A 19568-nucleotide genomic window follows, 5' to 3' on the forward strand; every position below is an offset into this window, starting at 1 on the left:
TTTTTATTCATTTCCAAAGAACTGTCACATATTCTTTCTTTGGTCCATTTCCCATTTATTCTGCTGGGAGATTAGCCAATCTCCTAATGATATTTTTTATAGTTTATTTTGTATTATTTTTCTGCAATCATTCTATTTTTACTCCAGTTTTCACTTCTTTCCTTTCTTTCCCTTGCCATTTCCCCAAAATTCCTTCTTGACATTACAAAATATATATATATATGTTTATTCCATTACAGAATGTCTTCTTGTATGGAAGTATGGAATCCTTCACTAAGTCTTTCACTCATTTATTATAAATAATCAAATCCGTCTTGGATTTAGAATTGCTCTTTCATTTACCTGTATGAGTAGGGTCATAGGTAAAGCAATATATAAAAATAAGCAGAGCTTCTAAAAATGGATTAATTGCCTTAACATTGAAACTGAGTTGGAGAAAATCTTGAATATGTCTCTCAGGCTAGACTGAATTAAAAAACTGGCTTCTAGAAGACAAGTCAAGACTTTTTTCAACTCAGTCTCTAGGCTAATTGGCTGAATTTAACCCATGCTTGATTCTCCAAGCAAGCAGTGCACAGGAGAATAAGCAGACCTTTTTTTCTATATAGATAAATCACCAGTCACCACCCATTCATTTTTGGACGCCAATGGATCATGTAAGTGCAAAATATTGCACAATTGTTTCAAAACTCCTACATGATTTTCAAACAGGAAGCTTTGCTCTCAGTTTCTCATGCTTTTATCTTTCTTTCTTTTGCATAAATTTACTTATTTTGAAAGGAAATTACATAATGAGCATATACTGTAAATATAAAATATCTACAACCTATAGCAAATTCTCCTCATACTTCTGAATGTGAGCATTACTATACCCTTTTATTGTAAATCTTTTTGTGGGTGTGCTTACTCTTGATTCTGTATGAAAGAAAAGATATCCTTGTTATAACTTTAAATACCTGTCGAGAATGTCCTTCAAGGCATGGCTGGCTGTAAATGGCCTTCAGGGGCGCCATAATCTCTGTGCCTCCCAAGTCACAATTCAGCTCCTTCACACGCTGGATAGAAGTACTCATGCTCTCTTGGGTGTACTCCACACTTTGCCTGCAGGTGCCAAAGGATAATGCTCAGCCAAGTTTCCCCAAACTACCCTTCATATACAATACTTCCCATATCCATAAGAATCATGTAATTCCTCTATGCCACTTCAGTGTATTTATGGCGCTCAAATTCAGTACTGGGAACACAAAGGGTATATGTTAACCAGAGGTGGGTTCCTACCAGTTCACAACAGTACGGTAGAACCAGTTCACACACACACACAGACAGACTCACACAGAGAGAGAAAGAGAAAGAGAAAGAAAGGAAGAAAGAAAAAAAAAAGAAAGAAAAAGTGAGAGAGATGAAAGAAAAAAAGGAAAAAGGGAGAGAGAGAGACAAAAGGAAGGAAAGAGAGACAGAGAGAACAGATGGCCGCTCCATGTGTTAGAGCCACTCCCACCAGGTCACATGGCCGGCAAGCCACTCCCACAAAGGAGGCCACACCCACAAAGTAGGTTCACAATTTTTTTGAAACCCACCACTGATGTTAACCACCACCAAGACCAAAGAAGACAACACCACACTGCATGATCTGGGGTCCAGAATGAGACCTCAAGGTCACATACAGGCTCCCCAAAGCTTTGGTTTTATTCCAAAAAACCTTTCAGCACTTTCCACCCAATTATAACTTTCACTTCACTAGAAGGGGAAATCATTGAATATGAAGGGATAATGAAAAGCTGCATTTATTGTATGTAGGTTTCTTTAGATTTCAATCAAATTTAGCTTCAATCATGGTCAGACCAATTTTTTTGTGCTGACATCCCTTTTAACTTTGTATATTTAAAAAACAAACAAACAAACAAACAATTTTATTTTTCCAGGAATAGTTCATATAAATAAGAACTGGAGAAGTTAAAAGATAAATAGTCTGACAAGAGGCAATTTCTAAAACTTACGGGTAGAATGATTCATAAGTAGAGCCAAAGCCATAGACGTTGAAGTAGCACCCCAGAGGGAGACTCTTTAGCAAGAAAATCAGGGTTTCCTGAGATGGAGCAGAGATAAATAAACATCCTGAGTTAGTTTCTACGTATATCAAAGTATCCTGTCTACTTTTCTTTAATTTTACAAAATCTGTTATTTCTGCATACTGGATTAGGAGAGATTTAGAAATAGAAATCACCATTTCAACCTATAAATCCATCCATAAGATACCTTGGCACTCTGAATGCGTGATGGTGACCCAGCATTGTTAGCCACGGTGGTATGCATGCTGCCAGAGCGATCTAGCAGGAAGATTAACTCTCCAACAGCACTTTGATCTGGCTTGACAACTGAAATGTTGGGGTACAGAGTCAGCAGAAGAGCTGTGTCCCCCATCAGCGAACCTATATTTTTGTAGGAGGAAATGACATCAATAAGCATTTTCACTCAAGGCAGGGCTTTTCCAATTCTCAGTAACATTCCATTTCACACACATGATAACCTAATGCCAAAGATGGAGAATTTATGTTCCTTCAGATGCTGCTTCGCTGAGAGGCATGCTAATAGAGAATGGAGAACTGTAGTGGAGAGGCAGAGATTCTTCAACTTTGCTCACCTGGGGCAGCTCCAGACTTCCCAGTCTCTAAAATGGCACTGGTTTTGTGAACATCTTCATAATATACAAGCAGTTCCACATCACGGTCAAACTGGTGCCCTTCAGCCAAGGAGACCTTTAGGAAGATAAGTAAAACCAAAATGCTTGCAGGTTGAAGTTCTAACACTGCTGAAGACTCTAGACCAAGAATGGTGAATCTGTGACATATGTGAAAATGATATGCCAGCATTCACAATAGCAAATTTTCCCCAACCAAAAGCATGTTGTATTTCATTTTCATAGTTATTTGATATTTCTTTATGTAATACATGGCATCGTACAGCTGAACTGCATTTGTTAAAAATAAATGACTGTATAAAGAATTATTTCTCTTTTGATCTGAGCAAGTCTACCTGTGCAGTAGTGTGGTCCTCCGTCATATATTGCAGAGGATTTAGGCTGCATTTTGACTCTACATGGTTGATGCTATAGGGGGACTCCAACCTGGCACTGAGGCTGAGTGTGTAAGGCAGAGCATCTTTGGACACCCGTGGTATCTGCTGGGAAACAGTGCCCCCTTCTGAGCCTGTTAACAGAAAACACATATGAGGCTCTATCTGTAGAAAGTGGGGAGGTTCCCGGGGAATTTCCAGAATCTGGGGCAGCCGGTCACCGCCTGAAATGGGAAAGTGGGACTGTGGGGTTATTAGGTAGGACCAAGACAGGTCAGCCCTGTATGGCCACAATCTTCATTCTGATTTTCGATTCCAACAGATGCTTTGCTTGGACTCCAAAGCTACACAGGGAGGGATATGATTACTACTTGACTACCACAGAAAAACCAATGGTAAATCACTCCTGCTAAGAAAAGGAGGAGTACATGAAGCCACAAGGATCCCTGCTCAAATTGGAGGACACGTAATCGTGTCTTAGTCCCCCAGCTTAGTTCCTGAAGATGGTGTGAGAAGAAAATAGGAAGGGAAGAAAATCACTCTATATAAGTATTTCTTTTTAATTTGGAAAGGAAAATAATGGGATGTGATAGCTGAAAGTCTCCAAGGTCTTTGCACCTTCTTCTACTCATCTGTTGAGGACCATCTTGCAAAAGTCTGGTCTAGTAACTGCACATCATTTTGAACTGTATCCATTAGTAAAAATGAAGAAAATGGTAAAATTAAATGGAAAGGATCAATGGCAGCATGCTATCTACTCAAGCTTACTTTAATAGCTTATCATTTTAATGGCAAACTATACCTGTGTTTGCCCAATGTGATTGAAACCCTGCTAGCTGTACATCCCCAAATAATGTACAGAACATGTCAATTCCTATGTAAGCATCACAGCTTATGCTTCCATGTCTCGTACGAGTCCAGCCACCACTGTTGGTTTTTAGGATGAAGCTGAGTTAATTGTCCCAGTTCTTGGCACCATTGAGCAGGGAGGGTGGTGAGGGGGGCCATTGGAGGCTTTGCTTTGGGGATTCCATGCTGGACTTGGGAATATAGTTAGTTACCTTCAGGAACATAGCGGGGGTTCAAGACAGCTGGCAGGACAAAACGGACAGCACCATCTGGTTCCACCGCTAGTGCTTGAATGTAGCGCAGTTTCAGTGTGGCTTCCCCACCAGGAGGAAGATTGCCCAGGCTGCACGTGAAAATGTCACTGGCATTTTCTTCTCTCTCAAGCAGGAAAGCCTGGCGGCCTTCGCTCACGGCATCTTGGTATTCTTGTTCTGCCTGTGTTGAAGAAGACGGAGAAAGAGGAAATAACAATGCACTGCCTAACTCATAGCAAGGTTTTGGGGTTTTTTGGGTAATTTCATTGGTTTTGCATATTAAGAAAATTAGCAGCACATTCAGGCAAAGTCAATGATACTTTTATTTTAAAATTCTGGAACGGGAAGAAGTGCAATACATTTGTCTTGCCTTGTTACATCCATTCAATCCTTTAGAACATTTTGTATACAGGTAAGCCTTAAAAACAATAGGAAACTGTAAATAAAAGAAAGAAAATTACAGAAACAATACAAAAGATCATCTTAATGAGTTTTAATAGTCAGAAAACCGTATATTCACCTTCATTTGGAGATAATAATAACAGTTAACAGATACAACAATTCAAGGCACACTATTAACAAATACTGAAAAGTATAAATAAGGATACATCCAAACAATGCATTTTAGTAGTGAAGTAAAGGTAAATGGTATATTCTCTCAGACAGACTTAATCTCTTAAATTATCTTTTAAATGGTGTTGCTGTGGGAATGACCCAGAGTATGTTGAAGATATATAATAATGTTAATGGAAAAGAAGGGAGGGAAATGCAATGGTAAACAAAAAAGAAAGCAATATATGGATGTATGTTATTTTCTAGGTTCACCGACAAAACCGCGGGGAGAAAAGCGCGAATTTGAAATCGCACCGAAGAATGAACACAGAAGCGCGCCAACAACAGCGTGCCGACAGAAGCGCGCTCTAAACCTAACCCTAAAGGTAACCCTAAAGGTAACCCTAACCCTAACCCTGAACCTAATCCTAAACCTAACCCTAAACCAAACCCTTACCCTAACCCTAACCCTGAACCCTGTCAGCACCTCTCCATTAGATAATTAGGAAAGAAAGACCACGAGACTCCACGTGTGGAAATCAAGTGTACTTTTACTAATTATAAATGATTAAAGGCAAAGCGAAGCGAAATCTGAATATTTAGGTGCGAAAGCAATTGATATATAGAATAGCCCATTCCCCTCCCCTTGGCATCACAGTTACAGTCCAATCATAATTCTCCCAAGTGTCAGGTGCGAGATAACTTCAAAAGGCATCACGAAGATGGAATGTCGGTGCCGTTAGTCCTGGCGGGAATCTCCCACGCATGCGTAGTCTGACCAGCAGCTGAACTCCAGAACCTTCCTCCAGCACAATGAGTAACCCCTCCCAAATACCATGCCCGCCCTCCCTCCCCATTTCATGGCAGCCGAAGCAACAGCAAAGCAGAGGCTGACATCCGGCCGTCCCCCAGAAAAAGGCAGTCAGGCCTGGAAAACAAGAAAATACAAACAAACAGACAAACAACAAAAAACAGAAGAGAAAAAAAAAAGGGGGGGGGAGAAAAAGTCAAGGCTTTTCAGGATAAGCAGAATAAAACTGCCGAAGCAGCCGGGGGGCACGAACATGGGACTTGTCTACCCATTCGGTATGAGATGGAGGAAAATGCTTCCAAGCCACTAGGTACTGGATTCGATTCCGCCGCCGTCGAGAGTCCAATATCTCATGAACTTCAAAATGACATTCACTGTCAACCAACAGGGGGGCAGGCGGAGGGTCGATAGGCGGACGTAAAGCAGAAACCCAAACAGGCTTAATGAGGTTAATGTGGAACACGGGATGAACACAGTTGAGATGCTTGGGCAGCTGCAAACGAACTGAAACAGGATTGATGATCTTGATGATGGGAAACGGACCCACGTACTTAGGCCACAATTTCTTCGACTTTTGTGTAGTTTGAAGGAACTTCGTGGACAAATAAACCAGGTCACCCTCCCTGTACTGGTAAGGTTGTGCACGCCTCTTATCCACCTGTTTCTTATGAACACGATGCGCAGCATCCAAAGTATTAAGAGTCAAAGGCCAAACATGGCTCAAACGTTCGCTCCAATCAGCAACAGAAGAAACTTGTGGTTGTTCACGAGGAAGTTCAGGAATAGGAAAAAAATCCTGACCAAAAACAACACGAAAAGGAGTGAAACCAGTGCTGCTATGGACAGACTTATTGTAGGCCACTTCAGCGTGTGGCAGCAAATCCACCCAATCATCTTGCTGATAATTGATGAAACAACGTAAATATTGCTCTAGAACAGAATTAGTCCTCTCGCAAGCCCCATTAGTCTGAGGGTGGTGGGCGGAGCTTAGTCCCTGGGCGGAGCCAATGCGTTTAAGAAATTCCTTCCAGAAAGCAGAAATGAACTGGACACCCCTATCGGAAATGATGCGATCAGGCACCCCATGCAAACGGTAAATGTGGGAAATGAAGAGTTTAGCCAGTGCCTTTGCAGAAGGAATTTTGTGGCACGGAATAAAATGAACTTGTTTTGAAAATAAGTCCGTAACCACCCAAATGACGGTGTGCCCCTGGCTTTCGGGAAGTTCGACAATGAAGTCCATAGAAATTTCCTTCCAAGGGGCGACAGGGCGGGCCACGGATTGAAGTAGGCCTTGCGGCTTTCCAGGTGGCTGTTTAGCAGTTGCACAGACCGGACAACTGGCAACATAAAGTTCAATGTCCTTTTTCAAAGAGGGCTACCAAAACTGCCTCTTCACCAGATGCAATGTCTTTACAAACCCAAAGTGACCCGCCAACTTAGAATCGTGAGCCCGTTGGAGGATGACGAGACGAAGAGAGGCTGGGATGTAAAGCTTAGCTCCCATCCATGGTAAATCGTCCCTCATTGTGCATTCATCCTGATGCTGCTGGAACCAGTCATCCTGGGGAAGGGCTGTTTGAGGTCAAAAAGGAAATCCTGAGGCACCTCCACATTCAAACGCGCCTGCTGTCGAGTGACCACCGGAGCTGCAAGGCTGGATGTGGGAACGACAGGCTGAACAATACTCAGTTTAGAGCAGTTGTATTGAGGGAGTCGGGACAAAGCATCAGCCATGAAATTCTTTCCTCCCGGGATGTACTTGAGTGTAAAATTGAAGCGGTTGAAATGCTGAGCCCAGCGCATCTGCTTAGGGGATAGGTGGCGTGGAGTCCTGAAAGCCTCTAAATTTTTGTGGTCTGTCCACACCTCAAAAGGGTGTTTAGCGCCTTCTAGAAAGTGGCGCCATGTGGCCAAGGCCCAGCATATGGCAAATGCTTCTTTCTCCCAGATTGCCCAACGTCTTTCAGTGTCTGTGAGCTTGCGGGAGGTGTAAGCGCAAGGTTGCAAATTACCTTGGTCGTTGGCTTGAAGCAAGACGGCCCCAACAGCCACGTCGCTGGCATCAGCTTGGACGACGAAAGGTTTGTCCATGTCTGGATGCTTCAGAACCGGTTCCGCTGCAAAGAGGCGCTTCAGCTTCTCGAAAGCGGCTTGACACTCCATGGCCCAATCCAGTGGCTTGCTAGGCTTAGGTTTAGGCCCACCTTTGGACTTCAATAAGTTAGTGATAGGAAGTGCAATTTTGGCAAAAGAAGGAATGAACTGACGATAGAAATTGGCAAAACCCAAAAACTTTTGCAATTGTCTGCGTGTACGGGGTGCCTCCCACTCAGTGACCGCTTTCATCTTTCCAGGGTCCATCTCAATGCCAGCGGGGGAGATGCGATATCCCAGGTAGTCAATCTTCGCCTGGTGAAATTCACATTTGGACAATTTGGCATATAGTTCCACGGCCCTGAGCTTTTTCAAGACAGTGCGGACCAAAGCAATGTGTTTGTCATAAGTCTGAGTGTAAATAAGGATATTGTCCAAATGTACGATAACGCCTTTGTAAACGTGGTCATGCAAAGTCTCATTAATTAATTGCATGAAAACTGCAGGCGCCCCCTGCAGACCAAAGGGCATCACTCGGAACTGGAAGCAACCGAGGGGGCAGTTGAAAGCAGTTTTCCACTCATCCCCCTCCTTTATGCGGACTCTATAGTACGCCTCCCTGAGGTCTAGTTTAGTGAAGATGCGGCCCTTCCCCAATTGGGCTAACATGTCCTTCATTAGTGGCAAAGGGTAAAGATTTTGGGCAGAGATACCGTTCAGGTTTTTGAAATTAACACATAATCTCAGGGAGCCATCCTTCTTCTCTCTGAATAATACGGGTGCAGCAACTTTGGGTCGTGCTGGCTCGATAAAACCTCTTTCCAAGTTTTTATCAATGAATTTTCTCATTTCCTCCATCTCTCTAGGGGATATGAAATATATTTGGGGCTTTGGAAGCTTAACACCGGGCAAAATGCCAATGGAGCAATCAGTAGGTCTGTGGGGCGGAAGTTTATCTGAAGATTTCTCACTGAAAACTCCCCTCATGTCCCAATACACTTTTGGAATCTTCTCCTCTCCTTCAATCCTCTCCTGACCTCTGGCAGCCAAAACAGGGCTGCAGCCAAGCCATCTGGAGGTGTGCTTGTGCGAATGCGCAGCCATCCCTCCCTCCAATTTATATGAGGGTTCCATTTTCGAAGCCAGGGGAGGCCTAAAATGAGGGGTCTGTCCATTCCAGGAGCCACAATAAAAGAGATTAATTCTATGTGGATGCCCATTTTCATTTCTAGAGGTTCAGTATAGAAATGGGCTGGGCCACCCCCTGCTATGGAACCATCTATTTGGCAAAAGAAAATAGGGGTTTTCAAAGTTTTTAATTTGAGTCCTAGTTTCTCCACCATTGCAGGATTGATCATGCAGCGGGAACAACCCGAGTCAAGGAGGGCGGAAAGATGCTCTGACACCCCATCGGGCGGTACCCTTAATTCTATTGGGATCAGCATGGGGCCTTTGTTTGAACTCACCCAGCGAGGCGAGGCGTCATCATCGGAGTCATCAGAGGACCTGGTGGAGGTGTCAGCTTCTCCCTCCACGTTCTGCATGAACCGCGGGGGGGGGGGGGATGGTGTCAGCAGAGAAAGCAGCCTCTTTCTTCTTTTTGTCTGGGCCCTTGTTTGTTTTCCCTTCCCTCTTGGCAGGGGCTGGGGCGGTCGTGGGGAGCTTAGCGCGACACTCTGGGGCGCGGTGGCCCTCCCTCCCGCAACGGAAACAAGTGAACGGTTTGGCTTTGCCTGTGGAGGGTCCCTTTCCTTCACCCCTGATTCGGAAAGGGGGCTTTCGAGTTGGTGGGGGTGATTTCTCAGCTCTTTCTCTCTCTCTTTCATCTCTTGCACGTTGCAGTCTAATCAAATCAAGCTCAATGTCTGCTGCATTTTCATACCAAGCAGTAACGCGCTTGGGAAGGTGACGATTAACACACTGTTGATAAATGTCCTCATTTAATCCTAACACAAATTGGTCCAGAAGGGCCTCTTGGGACCCCCCCTCTCATATAAGCAGCGAGTTGTTGAAACTCCTGAATATATTGAGACACTGGTCTATCCCCTTGTCTCAGGGTCATAAATTTCAACTTTCCCCATTTCTCAGTCAGGGGTTCATCACATCTTCTCTTAAACGCAGTCATAAAAAGATCAAAGTCCCTCAGGAGGGGGGAATTGCTTTGGTGTAGACTTAAACACCATTCGGCCGCCTCCTCTTCCAAAGCAAGCAACACCATTCGGACTTTTATGTCATCCGATTCTAATTCGGGGCCATAAACTTCCATAAAGTTATAAACTTGCATAATGAAGAGGCCCAGTTTTTTCGGATTCCCATCATATTTCACAGTTAAGGGAGGGATTTTTTCCATTCTTCGTCTTCTAGGGGGCCCCCTAGCTCTGGCAACTGCCCTGGCTGGGGGGGGGGAGAAGCGGTTTCTGGGTTAGTTTGCTCCCATCCCCCCACGGCCTCTTCACCCTCCCCGAATTTTTGCATAGAGTACCTTTGTTCAAAGTCCTCCGTTTGATCTCTTTCTCGGGGCCTTCGTTCGGGCAAGATTTGTCCCATCTCAAGTGGCTTCGCCTGATGTTTTCTCCTGGTAACTCCAGCATCCCAACTTGCACTGTCCTCCTTTTGTCCCACAGTCAAGGACCAACGGGGGGGAATCACAGGACCCGCTATTTCCAACTCATCCATTCTCTCAGGTAATGATGGGTCAGGGGTTTCCTTTTCAATTTTTTCATCGCTTGCATGCAAAGACATCGTCCTCGTTTCTTCTTGAAAGTACACCCCCCACGAAAGGTTGAAATCTCCTGGTGGGGTGCGAGTGAGATTTCGCTTACTGTCAGCACCTCTCCATTAGATAATTAGGAAAGAAAGACCACGAGACTCCATGTATGGAAATCAAGTGTACTTTTACTAATTATAAATGATTAAAGGCATAGCGAAGCAAAATCTGAATATTTAGGCGCGAAAGCGATTGATATATAGAATAGCCCATTCCCCTCCCCTTGGCATCACAGTTACAGTCCAATCATAATTCTCCCAAGTGTCAGGTGCGAGATAACTTCAAAAGGCATCACGAAGATGGAATGTCGGTGCCGTTTGTCCTGGCGGGAATCTCCCACATATGCGTAGTCTGACCAGCAGCTGAACTCCAGAACCTTCCTCCAGCACAATGAGTAACCCTCCCAAATACCATGCCCTCCCTCCCCGTTTCATGGCAGCCGAAGCAACAACAAAGCAGAGGCTGACACTAACCCTAAGCCTAACCCTGAACCTAACCCTTACTCTAACCCTAAACCTAACTCTGAACCTAACCCTAACTCGAACCTAACCCTAACCCTAACCCTTACCCTAACCCTTAACTGGTTCACTGACCCTTACCTTAACCGTAATGGCACTTGTGTTGGCGCTCTTTTGTCGGCGGGCCTTTGTGGGCGCGCTGTCAACATCGTGGTTTTATCGCAGCGGTTTTGTCGGCGCGCTATTGTCGGGTGCACTTTTGTCGGGTCACGTATTTTCTAAATCCTAAGATGGCTATGAATAAATACTGCAATATAAACAGCTCAGGAAAAAATATTAAACAAGGAAAAATGAATACAGCAATTGTAAAAGTAGCATTCACAGCTCACCTAAGACCAGACTAAAAGCATACTGTTTAGCAGTTGGCAGTGTTCTTTCCAAATTGATAAAAAATATATTCACCACTTAAAAACTGCTAACTATTGTAAAAACTAAGAAAATATACTAAGACCCACTAAAGAAAGAATCTGTAAACAGAAAAATTTAGACAAGCTGATTCTAAGGAGAAACATTCTAGGTACATAATATGGGTGCATAAATGAAATCTCTGTTGGCTTCACAAAAATGACCTCTAAATCCCTAAATGTTCTATTACTTTGTACCTGCTTCTTCTCTCGGATCTGGGCCTCAATCCGTGTCTCACCGATGAGACCTTCAAAGGCATAGACTGCGGCTTCATCATCCAGAGGGAAGACAAAGGTGGTCTCCACTGGATTCTTTTCCTCATTCTGGTACTGAAGTTCAGATACTACGTCAGCTACGAAACCTCGTATAATGACATCCACAGAAATGCTTTTCAAAGGCACTGGGGTGTGGAAAATAACAAAAAAGGATGGTTAATTTAAAATCTGGCCTGGTCCAGAGCAAATGCTAAAGACACTAACACCAAATTCATTGCAGGCACTGTATATCTCTTCCCAAACCTCACAGCCACCAATTGATCTACAAAGCTTCATAATAGACTGTCAGCTGGAAATCACCTTAATTTCATTTTTAAGCAGAATACAACTGGTTGTTTATTAACCGGTAATCACACTCAATTTACCTGGCAGATTAGAGGATGTGAGGAAGCCACATCTATGTGTAGCTGATGGCCACATATTGAGAGACTTCAACTGAGGAAGACAAAAAAGATAATCCTATTTTTTAAAAATTCTGATTAATTTATTGAAGAAGACAGAAAAGACGTTGGCAGTTTTCAGCTGAGTAATTTTCTTAAGGCATGTCTGGATAATTTCAGATATAAATTGTTTTATTTAAAACCATTCAAATTTTTCATTTGTATGATTTCGCTAGAGATTTGATGGGCACAAAACAAACTAGAAATAAGGCAAGAAAGAACGTATCACAGCATTATTTCCATATCTATGATCAGATAACTAATAAAGAATGACAGTTTACTACTATAAAACCATGGTTTACTTTCTGAAGCTGTATTTATATCATGGTTAATCAGAATAGTCTGGCTTAGTTTTGTTGGGACTTGTTTTTTGAGACCTCTCCAATCCTTTTTTATTTTTATTTTATTATATGAATGGGGATTTTGGCTCATTTGATAGGATCTCTGATATCATTATGGATATCACTATGGAGGTCACTATGTGAAAAATCCTTAGAAGATTTGTAGCAATGCTTTTTGATACAGAACACCCTTTTCCAATTAGCCTGGATTCAAGAATGTTGGACTATATATAGTACACTCATCTCCTGTCTGGAAATATAGACTCATCCTCCCAGGTAGGGAGCAAGAAGACTTAGCATAATTTATGGAAGGGACCTCAAGTACTAGAAGAAGAAAGCTGTCAGCTGTGATTTGGGAGACAAGACGCTATTGATCCAAGCAGAGAAGTGCAACAAACACAGCAATAAAAGAAAAGAAATGGAGAAGCAAATATGCTTTTGGTTCTTTAAAGATTCAAAACTTGAGAGTGAAAAACGACAGGACACGGACTAACCTTTGCTATAAGCAAAGAAATAAAAGTATCTCAGAAAACTTACCTGCCTTTACAGATGGGAAACTGCGCGCCGCTCTTCCCTGAAGCAAAAGCGAAAGTAAGCTTTCCGGGAAAGTTCTTCGTTATCTCCGCCTCTCGCTAGAGAACGCCACAGATCCTTCGACCGAGCAAGCTGCAATCAGCGCGATCCTAACCCTGCTTGGTCCGAGAGTTGCAAACAACGGAAACCAATGAAGTAGAGGGGGCACGTCGCTCCCTGTGTGCTTTTGGCTTCGTCCCCGTTTTGCCATTTCCACCACACTCCTCCAGGGGGTTTCTAACCTCACCAGAGGCGTGTCTCGCTTTATTAAGAAAAGCGTGCAACCGATATTCTGCAAATCCCATATCTGACGATTCTTGACCTCGCTATACAAGGAATTACAGCTGCCACAATCATTCACAGGCTTTGCTGTCAGGGTTTGGGAGCAGGTGGAAGGCCAAAATCCATCGCGTTATTTACCTAGAGCAAAAATGAGATTCAGTTTCTCCTCAATCAGTGGGTCTTGTAACTCAAATTTTGTTCAGCGAGGGACTTCGTAGCGGGAAGGGAAGATTAATGTCTCTCCCCTCCCTTTCCACTTCCATGAATTGGATTTTTCAGAACTTCGTAGCCAGATGCAGTTTGACCTATATAGGTCTTTTTTAAAATAATAATAATAATAATATTTATTTTTATTTTTATTCAAACATAATCGTCCATTAAACAGTGTGTCCTCTGGGTACAAATATTTTATGCCAATATTTTATACAATTACAATTTATAGCCATAATTATTATTTTATCTATTTTTAATACTAATATATACCATATCTAATACTATAACAATCCTCTTCTTAACTTATTTAAGTTTGTTAAAACATTTTCTCTATTTCATTCTGCTTTTTTCCATTTTCCGTATTTATTTTCTAACCATTGATAAAATAATTCCCATATATTGTAATAATCAGATTTCACCTTCTCTTTAATTTCAAGTGTTAACCTATTCATTTCTGCACATTCTAATATTTTCCTAATCACATTCTCATCCATAGGGATATCTTCATTTTTCTAATTTTGTGCAAATACAATTCTAGCTGCGGTTATTACATGAATTATCAATTTTTTTTATCAAATATTTTTTTGCCTTTTATGCATGTGCACTACATATGATAATATACCCCCCCCCCCCTGTTTCCTGGTGGCATTTCCAACATTTCGCTGAGTTATCTTTAAATGTATTTGCCAACCTTGCGGGTGAAAAATGCCATCTTTGACCTATAATAGATCTTGTTAGGGTTGCATGTCTATGTATAAGTATGTTCAGCTTGCCTAAACCAATAACAGATGGTGCATACAGTGTTTGAAATCATAGCTGGGGTGGATAATCTGTTCCGGGCATATATCTGCTCCCCTGTTGTTGGAATAGACCATCAGCCATATGTTAAAATTGGCCAAAGATCAGGTATCCTATAAGAATATATGGATAGTTTGAAGAACTGGGTGAACTCAATCTTTCAGCACGCACAATGTCCATGTGAGTGTACTGTTTAAAATGAAATTTGGGTGCTTAAATAACTACACCCTGATTTCTGCTGGTACAGATGTTTAATGAAGACAGGAACAATTAGTGAGAGAAAAAAACACCTTTATATATTAGTTTGTTTATTCTATTTTTGTAGCCACCCATTTCAATCAACGACCCTGGGCGGCTTAGAATTTTACATCCTCTTTTTTTTCCTCCCTCCTGCTTTTACAATCTTTATTTTTATATGGCAGGCCATAGCCTCCGTCATCTCTGAGTCACTGTGACAATTGGTGTCCAGGAACCATTCTTGGTCTTGTTTTGACTACAAATGTTTCAAGTTGCAATCGGAAGATCTCCTTTCTCGAAGTTTACCCATCCAACCAAGATCATATCAGCCAAAGAGTATAGACTGATGGGAACTGGAAGATGAACTTTTTGTATAGTGTCCCCTGTTCTATGGAACATCTTTAGTTCAAAAATTAGAATGGCCTCAATCCTGTTAGCCTTTTGTAGGCCTAAAAACCTGACTATGTTCCCATATGCGGGGTGCTGAACATGATAAGGAGCCGAGGTGGCGCAGTGGTTAGAGTGCAGCACTGCAGGCTATTTCAGCTGACTGTTAGCTGCAGTTCGGTGGTTCAAATCTCACCGACTCAGGGTTGACTCAGCCTTCCATCCTTCCGAGGTGGGTAAAATGAGGATCCAGATTGTTGGGGGTGATATGCTGACTCTGTAAACCGCTTAGAGAGGGCTGAAAGCCCTATGAAGCGGTATATAAGTCTAACTGCTATTGCTATTGCTATAAGGGACCAGTTTCTTGGCTGTATTGTTAACTTGCCCAGTATCTTGGCTGCTATGCTTCTAATGTTTTCTATTATTTTTAAATGTTTTTAATATTTGATTGTAATATATTTTTGAAGGGAGTGCGATGGCTCAGGGGTGGAGGCTGATCTTGTCAGCTGGAAAACTGATAGCCTGGGATTGAGACCTGAGGGCCGGGCAAGAGGATAAGCTTCCATCCTTGTTCCAACTCCTGCCCAACTACAGGTGGAAAGGATGAACATGTGAGTAGTTAAATAGGTACCACTTTGGTGGGAAGGTAACAGTATTCCATGCTCCTCAATGTATAGTCATACGCTACAATGACCATTGAAATGTCTTTGGCAAAGCTGCCTCCCTCAGCTAAGAAATGAAGACAAGTACCATTCCCTAGAATTAGACACAGCTGGACGGGAGGGCGAGGGGGGAACGACAATGACCATGGCCTTTACCTTTATATTTTTTGAATTTAAACCACCTAGAGTCATGGACTGAGGCTACAGAAATTAAATAAATAAATAAAGTTACTTCAATTGCCTTTTTGGTTTCTTAAGTAAGCACATTTACTCATTTTAAGATTGCACATGGATTGTAACAGAATAGGAAAAATATACTAGTTTTATGCAATACTGGTTTTGAAAGGAGAGGGAGTAGACCGGGATGCTCAGGCTGTGTCTGTCATCCACTTGTTAAAGCAATGGCCTCGTTTGCAGAATGGCATGATTTGCTGCAGTGCAATCCCAGGAAAATCCACTTTTAGTTTTATGGAGTTGCTGACAGATGCTGTCATCATGCCCATCCTTACATCTTTTTAAAAATATAAATTGTTTTAACAAAAAAAGAGAACATAAACATTATCAGAAATGAATGCAGATTAAGCAGAACAAGGAGAGAGAGAAAAATAAAAAGTGTAGAAAGGATAAAAAAGAAAAAGAATCAAGAAACTTCTGATTTCCTTTGCAGCAAAGTATGATTACAAAGTTATCCCTTTTGGATTATAAAATTCCTACTTCTTTCTCTTATCAAATTTAATCAAAGAAGTTAATTTAGCCATCTTTGCAAGTTCCAGCATCTTCATCAACCACTCCCCCGTTTTGTGAAGAGTCTAAATTTTTAACTGTTAGGCAGTTATGTTAGGCATAATTTTGCTGACATGTTTTCTTCCTTGAATACAAAATCCTGCATATTCGTAGAAAATCCTACTTTAACTAAATCTGATTTGAACCTTACTAATGAATGGGCTGGAGATAAGATGGACATGAGTGATGAAAGTTGCCATGCCATGTCTGCATTTTGGTCCATGGAGAGAATGGTATGCAGACATTCCAAAGCCTTTGGGATCCTTAATGATGCTAAAGTATTACACGATTGTGTAAGAATGCTAGATGAAAGCTGGTCTCCCATAATCAAATGTTCCTAACAATTTGTACAGATGTGTGATAGAATTAGGTTTCACACATGTCACCAAAAGAAGGACAGTTAGTAAAATTTGTTTAGTTTTGGCACTGTAAGGAAATTTAATTGGAGAATAGTTCATAGAATATTTAAAGCCATAACGAAACGATATGTAGGCTAACAATTGTGCAAATTCAGTCTGTGTGTTTCCGAAAGTTATGGTTAATCAAACCATAGTTTATTGCACCTAAACCAGTATACTATGCAAAGTTGGGATGGACAGCCTGACATTTCGGATCTGATTTGCTTGTGATCTTTGATCTTTGTTTTGTAGAGTCCTTAGTGCAATTGTTTAAAATTTGCACTGTGTGCTGTTGGTATGTTGATACTACAAAAGTCCTGAATAATCTAATATATCTATAATATGGTTTAAAAAATAAAGAGAGCCTTCTGGATTCCCAGGTTTGTTTTGCCCACTACTTCCTTGTTTTTTTAAAGTATTGACATCAAGATGGTATTGATTCTTAGTAGTTTCATAAACCTTTTCCAGGATGATCTGTTCCCAGTTTGGATCTTGAGATCTTCCAATGACATAGCCATTCCCATTATAATCAAGTGCATCCACCTTAATGCTGGTCATCCTTTTTTCTTCTTTTTAAAACTGTAATGTAGCTAAATTAGAGAACACATTGGACTATGTCCTTTTCTCTTGTGTTTTGGACTTCCTCTTTTTCCAGCACTAAATTAAGATTCAGTTTCGCCAACCTCTGTATCTGGAATGGAGGAAGTTGCCATCTGGTCTTTAAGACCAGTTTTGGTCTAAAACAACAATTTTTGGGCTAGCCCTGGTGTGTCATAGCCCCATGAATTTATAAAGTCCCTGCAGAGTTTTGAGAGCCTCTTGGAGTCTTCTCAGTCCTATTATAAAAACATGGTATGATTGTGAATTTGAAATGTACGTATATGAGAAAGTGCATCAGCTCTTTTTGATACTGAAGCATTGGTTTTAGAAGGCAACTATGTACCAGGAAAGAATAAAACCCACAAGATTAAGATTATAGAAACAACCTATAGCAGGAGAGAAAAATACCATCAAATTACAATAATTATTGAATTAAAAGGACTGACTGTACTAAGAAAACAGATCGAAACTCCAGAGATTCCTTAGATATTAGCTCTTTACATAGCATGCTTAGCTTCCAAACCAGATTAGTAAGGCCTTTGCACCACCATTTACTTTCTGTGGCAGGTCCCTGTTTAACCAAAGTATAGGTTTGCAAATGCTAAACTGTAACTTCACACAGGATGCTAAACCAAACTCAAATAAATTATATAATAACTATCTTTGGACATCTTCTCTGAGACATTGAAACCAGAACCCTGTAAAGCTTGAATTAATGGAATGAATCATCATCAAATTAAATTTTTGAGTAAAACAAACTTTGGTTTGATATCGATGAACATAGATTATTTTGCTTTATAAATATTGGTTTATTTATTTAATTCAATTTATGCACCAGTTGACGCTAATTGACAGGTTTATGGCTAAACATTGTGTGAATAGCTTATTCCATAAATCTTATTTCAGTAATTATAATCCATTTCTAAAATGGTATGAGAAATCAACCACAGTTTATAAAATTGTCTTTCTTAGGTTACTGGATTCTGCTCCCATCATTCTTAGCCCATCATTGTCAATGACTAATGGAGGATAAAACTGAACTTTCCTATAGTACAGCAAAGTTTGGGAAGATTGCTTTAAAAAAGTAAATTGCTACAGCAAACTTTTGTTAACACTTTTGGGGAATGAAACTGAAATCTATCTGCTATCAAATTCTCCTGTCTTTTTGTCTGTTTATAACCTTTAATGAGCCCAAACAGTGAACCATAGCTTGGACATTTTTGAAACAAAATATCTCAAATCCTCTAAATTAAATAACGTGAACAAAACCCAGGACCCATTCCCATAAAATTGAAATGTCAAGGATCTTCATACAATACATAATTGAATTCACAAAATTGTAGCTACTGCAATATCACTGTGGTCTTCTGCAGTTTATGAGATCATGATTTCTGATGTTCCTGCCAGCTTCTGAAAAACAAAGTCAATGGGGAAGTCAAAGTTTGCTCCTCTCCCCACTGCTTTTTTGCCTGCCCAATGCTCAGGGTCATTCAATTTCTCAGTTTTGGTAAGGAAGTATCTCTGAAAAGATCATTCAATGGGTTGTCTAGCTGAAATCAAATGCTTGCTGAACAAAGAAAACATTTTTTTCCACATTTCACTTACAGTACTATAATTAATCCGTGGAATTCGCTAGTGATAATTGTGGTAATGAAAGCTGATTTGAGTGGTTTTAAAATGGCACTAGACAGATTCGTACAAGGCCAGGATTAGAGGTTACTAAGTGTTTACATAGACTGGATGAACTAATGGTTTTATCCAGGAAGGCTCTTATAAGTTTGTGGGCAACTGCATTAGGGCCCATGATTATTGATATTGCAGAATGCAAATTGTTGAGAGTGTAGTCTCAATTTGCATAAGATCACGAGTAAAATTTATTAAATTTTCTGGAATTTTGTGCATCAGTAGCAGAGCTTTTCTGCCTATGTCTAATGATACAACACAGAAGAAATGATGCTGAAAAAACCAAGTCTTAAATATTTACTAGCACATCATTGGGTTTGTATGTTCCTAAATGATTAACTCACTTTTTGAAATTAAATAGAATAGAATAGAATATACATACATACATACATACATATACATACATACATACATACATACATACATACATACATACATACATACATACATATATATATATATATATATATATATATATATATATATATACACACACACACACACACACACACACACACACACACACACACACAGTATATTATATGTATCACAAGTATGATATAGCTTCCAT

General features: G+C 40.9%; 1 protein-coding gene across 7 annotated transcripts in view; it reads right to left on the reverse strand.

Moving 5' to 3' along the window:
- The window catches only part of LOC106540594 (von Willebrand factor A domain-containing protein 5A-like), a 72469-nt gene extending 59443 nt beyond the window's left edge, over window positions 1-13026 (reverse strand). For all 7 annotated transcript variants that reach the window (XM_087713749.1, XM_087713748.1, XM_087713745.1 and 4 more), the window contains exons 1-9: window positions 12919-13026; window positions 11966-12035; window positions 11523-11725; window positions 4134-4356; window positions 3034-3206; window positions 2642-2756; window positions 2257-2429; window positions 1998-2086; window positions 957-1101 (exon numbers count right to left, since the gene is read on the reverse strand). In XM_087713749.1, coding sequence (XP_087569875.1) covers window positions 957-1101; window positions 1998-2086; window positions 2257-2429; window positions 2642-2756; window positions 3034-3206; window positions 4134-4356; window positions 11523-11725; window positions 11966-12020 — 1176 coding nt within the window. In that variant the 5' untranslated portion in view covers window positions 12021-12035; window positions 12919-13026. The remainder of the gene's footprint in view (window positions 1-956; window positions 1102-1997; window positions 2087-2256; window positions 2430-2641; window positions 2757-3033; window positions 3207-4133; window positions 4357-11522; window positions 11726-11965; window positions 12036-12918) is intronic.
- Between the last annotated feature and the right edge of the window lie 6542 nt (window positions 13027-19568).

The sequence above is a fragment of the Thamnophis sirtalis genome, unplaced genomic scaffold, assembly GCF_051295495.1.
Source record: "Thamnophis sirtalis isolate CommonGarterSnake01/CBP01778 unplaced genomic scaffold, rThaSir2_p1.2 scaffold_4, whole genome shotgun sequence".
In the NCBI taxonomy this organism is placed as follows: domain Eukaryota; kingdom Metazoa; phylum Chordata; class Lepidosauria; order Squamata; family Natricidae; genus Thamnophis; species Thamnophis sirtalis.